We start from the raw sequence: 6,360 nt of genomic DNA on the forward strand, positions 1-6,360 counted from the left end.
AAAACTACCAATAAATCCCTTTAATTTTTAGAAAACATTTTTATCAATCTTGTCAAGTTAAGTTTCATTCAAAGTAAAAGGTATGTATGTATGAAGAACTTTTTAAATATGCCCTACAAAATTGAATGTCCACTTAGTAAGTTATCAAGATAGTAAGTTATTGAATTCAGAGCTTCAAATAGCAAAGAATACTAAACTTTTTTCTTAGTTTTCCCATAGACCATAGGCTTTTCGAGTTCTCTCAGCCTCTCAGCCTTTTCACAGGGCGACTCCTGATTGGGAAGGAGCATTTGGATGGGGCCAGGATGTTGGTTAGAGTGCAGGACAACGGTGCCACAACCGCCGGCGAGGAAAGTGCAGCTGTGTGCGCTTTGACTATCTTGCTGCCTATTCAAGTGTCCATTTTTAATTAACACTCTGACAATTTGACGCGAAATGCATTTCGAGTGAGTGTGTGACCACCGCGTGCAACTGTGTGTAAGAGTATCCATGTGTATGTATCCATGTGTACGTGTGCAAGGACTAATGTTGCCACTGCGGCGGATGCATGCCGATGAGCCTTTGGTTTTGTGGGGAGCTGAGAGCTCTGCGCCGAATGTTTAGAATGCAATTGACGTGTCAGAGGGCAAATGTCCGGCGGCAGGGGGCGTGGAGGGTGTGCGAAAGGGGTGTGGAGCAGGGGTCAGGACATCAGACAATCAGGGGGGGTGGCTGATAAATGTTGCATGCGCCTGTGTAACCCAATTACCGCTCTGCAAATTACCCACTCCAGTGGACAAAGGACTGCCGGAGTTGGTGGACGGTGGGTGGGTCACATTCCTCGATTCGCTTTGCATAATTGATGACAAATTGAAATCATGTTTATGGCATAGAGGCTGGGACATTCCATAAAATATATTTTCAATAGATTTTGATGCGGACAGTCTTCGCCTCAGCCCCGTCAGAACATCAGAACATCAGGACTTTCCCTTTTCCTCGTCTTTCTCCTAGGCCATAAATCCCGGCCTGGCCAAATCAAATGGCCAATGGATCAATTTGCGGTTGATGGAGCTTAGCCGCTCGAGTCTTCCTCACGGGGCTCGTAAATCGCAATGAGTGGGGCCCATAAATTTTCAATTGGCCAGTGGGTGAGGAAAGGGGAAAGGACCTTCAGAATAGGTATTTAGCATAGCAGTCGGTTAGCTAAAACAAGAAGAGAATTTTTCATAAAAAAAACCCTATCGATTAATTTAAAGTTCTAGGCAGAATTATTTCAAAATTAGCTATTCACTTGGTTTTGAGTAATATTTATGACTGATACGTTAATATAGCAAACCCAACTAATCTTTTCTGCTGTTGTAAAATAATTTAAGGAATAGATGAACGTTGTGCTCTTTAGCTTGGTAATTTTCCTGAACAACAAGTCAGATTGTAGGAACTGGGAGCTAAAACTCATCCTGAAATTCAAAGTGTAAGCATAATAACAAAATTTCCAGTTAGCCAGGTCATCTCGCAAATCTTGGCCAGAATATGTCCATCTCGCTGAAGCGGAAAACGGCGATTTCGCCACAGGAGCTGCTCAAGACGCTCGAGCTGTCCGGCGAAGAGGACCTCGATCTGCAGATCAAGAACTGGGTGATGTGGGACCGCAACGAGGCGACGCTCCAGCAGGTGACCGAGGCAGTCAAGGATCAGGATTGGCTGGCGTTGCGGGTGAGACTGTGCCACAGGATCACCTATTTGTCCACTGGCCTGAGGGGCGTGATGCGGGCTGGCTTCGACTCCCTGAACGATGTGGTGATCATCGAAGTGGCCCAGGGCATCTGCGCCTACCTCATCGATGCCTATCCGAGCATCCAGAAGAGGCAAACGCAGGGCGTGGTCATTGGCTACGATGGCAGATACAATAGCAAGCGGTTTGCCCAGCTCATCGCCGCCGTCTTCCTGAACAACGATTTCAAAGTGTATCTCTTCACCCGGATGACACCGACGCCCTTCATACCCTTCACCATCGTGACGCTGCAGTGCCTGGCGGGTATCGTGGTCACTGCCTCCCACAACACCAAGGAGGACAATGGCATCAAGGTTTACTGGTCGAATGGAGCGCAGGCGATGGCACCGCACGATCAGCGCATTCATGACTATATGATGAATAACCTGGAGCCGAAGCCATCGTCCTGGGAGACCTCGGTGGTGCTTGACCATCCCCTGGTGGAGGATCCCTATCGCCAGATATACCCACTCTTCTACGAGACGCTCAAGCAGCTTCTTCCCCCAATTTACCTGGAGACCAACGAGTGCAGCCAGCTGAGGTTCATCTACACGGCTCTTCACGGGGTGGGGTATCCCTTCATGAGGGAGGCCTTCTACCAGGCGCGACTCAAGCCGGTGATTCCCGTGGTGGAGCAAAAGGATCCCGATCCTGAGTTTCCCACCCTTATCTCCCCCAATCCGGAAGGTGAGTGATGATTTAGCTATTTGGTCATACTTGTGGATTTGATTTGTAACTTTCCTTAGAGGGCAGGGAAGCGCTGAAGCTGGCCATCAAAAAGGCGGAAGCGGAGCACTGCACCTTGGTGCTGGCCAATGATCCGGATGTGGATCGCCTGGCTGTGGCGGAACTGGATCCGCGGGGTCGCTGGAAGCTGTTCAATGGCAACGAACTGGGCACCCTGCTCGGCTGGTGGGCACTGGAGAACTACAAGACCAGGACACCCAAGCCGTCCGTGTCCAATTGCATAATGATAGCCTCACTGCTCAGCACACGCATCCTGGCGGCAATGGCGCGAGTTGAGGGTTTCATCTTTGTGGAGGGCATGCCCAGTTTTCCCTGGATGGCACATCGCGCCTTGGAGCTGCAAAAGTCTGGACGGACAGTGCTCTTCGCGTTCGAGGAGTGCTTTGGCTACATGTTCGGCATGAGCCTGCCGGATAAGGATGGTATTGGTGCTGCCATGCAGTTGGCCAGCATGGCGTGTTATCTGCGCAGCACGAGGAATGTGACGCTGATCGAGAAGCTGAGGGAGATCTACGATACATATGGCTACCACTCGTCGATCTCATCGGTTTATGTGGCCGAGAGTGCGGACACAATCACCAGCATCTTCGATCATTTGCGCAACTTTACGGACGAAGAGGGCTATCCCAAGAGCATCCTGGAGGACGAATTCGAGGTGGTTCATATCCGGGATTTGACCACCGGTCGGGACACCTCCTTCAGCGATGGAAAGGCTCGCATGCCGGTCAATCCAGATGCGCAACTGATTACTTTTACCTTCACCAATGGCTATGTGGTCACCCTGCGATCGGCGCCCAACGATATCAAGATCAAGCTGAATGCGGAGATCTGTGGCTTGCCGGAGGAGAAGCAGTGGGAGGAGCTGCACGACAAGCTGAATAGGATGACCAATGCCGTGGTGGAGGAGTTCCTTGAACCCGAGGAGAATGGCCTTACGGATGCCTCAACGATTCAATGAACTTGGATCTTAATGCAAAACATTTTTTAACATGAGCAGCTCTTTTAAAAACATGCTATTAAATAAGAAAGATAGTAAAGGGTTTAAAATAAAATATAGATGTGTACATATTAAAAGCTGACTGTAAATGTTTTAAAGGGAAACCTTTAGTTTCACCTATTAAAGAGCTGTGAAAATGCCCAAGCTGGAGGTGTGGAGCTGGAAAAGCCGCAGAACGCCAATTAAGCGTACAGAGAAATTGCCAAACCATGTGGGTTATGTGAGTCGAGAAGAAGGAGGATGGCCAAACATGGCCATCATCATCATCCTTTGTTTTGCCACCGCACAAACGTATCTGTATCTCTAGCCGAGCGAAAGTATCTGGCAAGACAAACAGTGAAATTTTATAGTTTGCCTGCTAATTGCACTCTGGGGGTGCCTTCACCACCCACACCACCCACACACCCCCCGTATTTTCAGGCCGCTCCACCCCCCTGATTGTGTGGTAATCGTTTCCGATTGTGCGATTCAGCAAAAGTCAGCTCACATAATGAAAACAGTGATTAAGAGTTGGCCAAGTCGTTTGCAGTTCATGTACTCGTATGAGTGAACCAACCAAGTCTCATTGTTTCACTTTTGGTTTTCGGGCCAGCTTTTCACATATTTGCTTATTTGCTTAGCAGGTCAAACGGAATATTTCAGATGCTTTAAAATGTCGAGTGCCCAGGTAAACACGGCGATGATCCCCGAGGTCGTCGTCAAGTCAAATTTCATTCAAGACAAAAGGTTCGCCTCCCTTCCCAATCCTCCACTTACAGATATCCTGCTGATATCCTTGCCTCTGCCGTGGCCATTAAATTTTCCCTAAAATACATACTCGAAACGGGATCCAAACGCACACGAATTAAATATTAATCCCTGTCGACGAGTGGGTTTCTTGTTTTTTTTTTCCGTTGTTTTTCATTTTATATCTCGTTTTTGGATGGGTTCCGCCACGTTTTACACGGTTAGTGGCGATGCGCCAAGGTTAGTGCATTATTAAGCACTGTTTATGCGACATTAGGAACATAAAAGGCGACCCAAAGTCGATGTAAATAAGACACAGGACACAGGACCTCGGCAAATCAACAAAATAAAGCGAATGTCCCACATGTGGGTGGAATTGGGATGGGTATCCGTTTCGGGTTGGGGTTACTCCAAAATTTGTGTACTGGCATCTAAGTAAACGAGGGGCTTTTGGGTTGTAAAGACGCGGATATTGAGTGAGTTATGTTATTTATGGGGATGGATTTTTGGTGAGTTGAAGCAGACATATCAGTTACTTACTGAAGCTCAAATTAAACGATAAACATTCGAATAATTTAAGGTAAGTGTTCTTTAAAAATACCTTATATATTCGCGATAATGTTTAATGGAGTTTGGATGAAGTAATATACCATCTATATATATAGTTTATAGTTTGGGTGCTACAAATTGAAGTGCAACAATAAATTTATAATCGGCTACATGATATAATAATATAACAGCCGCAGAAATTTGATTTTAATCCGTTTGCCATGCACATTGATGCTTGCAACCGCCGCCGTGTTCACCAATTGGACGCCCAACATCCTGGCATATCCTTGTGGCACATATGTTGTGGATATACTGTTACACCAGCTCAAAGTCCGTCGTAATGAGGAGCGACCGTAGAACCACCCTCGATTTGGACCTCGAAAGGCTCTACGAAAGAGGAAAAAATACGGGGTGCCAGCGGCACTGGGACAATGGCATCTTAAATTCGCATTCGAAATGAAGCGAGCGGTGGTAAATTGATTACGTGCCACTTGCTCACATCATCAATTTCAGTCCATATGCGCGAAAATCCTTTCGACTAACGAGTGCCAAAGGACGAAGCGCACAGGCACCCACAAATTGTTAGTTGACACTCGAAATTTCTGGTGTTCAGCATCGTTAATTAAGAGCATTTGTTGACTTCCGCTGCGGCGAGTCCTTATTTGCTGTTTGTTTTTCGTTACACCCGATTTCCTGCGGTTCCGAGGGAGGATGTTTCGAGATCATAATCACAGGATTATGCACATCGATACCGGAGTAACATCAAGTGGTTGTCGCCTAAGGTATTTAGCCTAGGTTAACTCTCACCAAGTGGAAACAATCGCAAATTAGATCATGTAAATATCTTTAAAAATTCCCATTTTGTATTGTTTTAAGCTAGCTTTAAGTGATCTAAGAGTTGACATCAGTACAATATATGGGACCTGTTTAACAATTAATATTAAAATCTATGCTCAAGAAGTCCTAAAAATAATATTTTCTTATATAAATATTTGTAATACCTTTTAAATATTAACCCAACTTTAGAAATATTTTAAAAAGGACTCGAGTACATATTTTAGACATTTGAACTGTGTTTTTTTAATAAACATATTTTCTAGTTTTTTCTTTCCTTAGCGCAAAAAGCAGTTTCCAGTTCTTTAATAACTATTAATGCAATCAATAATTCATCAGTTTTGTGGCAGCTGCAAGGATCGTTGTCCTTCGTCCTGCCGCTCACCCCCCTCGCCGCATCTCGTTCTAACAATTTGTTTTTACTGCTTTATTGTTTTCGTTTTTGTCGCATAAAAGTGACAACAAATTAGTTTGGCTGCCGGTCGGCGGTTTCCCGCTGGGTTTTTCACAGTTTTGTTCGATATTCGTTTGTTTGTATTCCGTTTGTTGATATTTTTTTTGCCCATCTTCGCCGACTTTGCGTCCTTGAGTGCTGGCCAATAAATTATGTGAAGGATGCTGTCACTGCAGCGCCTCACTCCCCTAAAAATCAGGCAAATCTGGCAATTCGGGCGGGTTGAAGGCTAGGGATCGGGGTTTATTTTTTGAATCCGGCGAGGGCGCGACGTGTTTTTGATTAGCTTTATTAAATATGCAA

The 6,360-nt window shown here is 45.8% G+C and overlaps 1 protein-coding gene across 1 annotated transcript; it reads left to right on the forward strand.

Annotated features, from left to right (window-relative positions):
* The first annotated feature begins 1,406 nt into the window (after window positions 1-1,406).
* On the forward strand, window positions 1,407-3,576 carry LOC120446617 (glucose 1,6-bisphosphate synthase). The gene is made up of 2 exons (XM_039627663.2): window positions 1,407-2,437; window positions 2,497-3,576. The coding sequence occupies exons 1-2, from the start codon at window positions 1,510-1,512 to the stop codon at window positions 3,453-3,455; spliced, it is 1,887 nt and encodes a 628-aa protein (XP_039483597.1). The 5' UTR covers window positions 1,407-1,509; the 3' UTR covers window positions 3,456-3,576.
* Window positions 3,577-6,360: the final 2,784 nt, after the last annotated feature.

This window comes from Drosophila santomea, chromosome 2R (genome assembly GCF_016746245.2).
Source record: "Drosophila santomea strain STO CAGO 1482 chromosome 2R, Prin_Dsan_1.1, whole genome shotgun sequence".
Lineage (NCBI taxonomy): Eukaryota > Metazoa > Arthropoda > Insecta > Diptera > Drosophilidae > Drosophila > Drosophila santomea.

Bases quoted from the DNA above. Each gene is read 5' to 3' on its own strand.
- LOC120446617 (XM_039627663.2), top strand. From the start codon at position 1,510: ATGTCCATCTCGCTGAAGCGGAAAACGGCGATTTCGCCACAGGAGCTG. The intron at 2,438-2,496 runs GTGAGTGATGAT...AACTTTCCTTAG, and splicing joins TATCTCCCCCAATCCGGAAG to AGGGCAGGGAAGCGCTGAAG.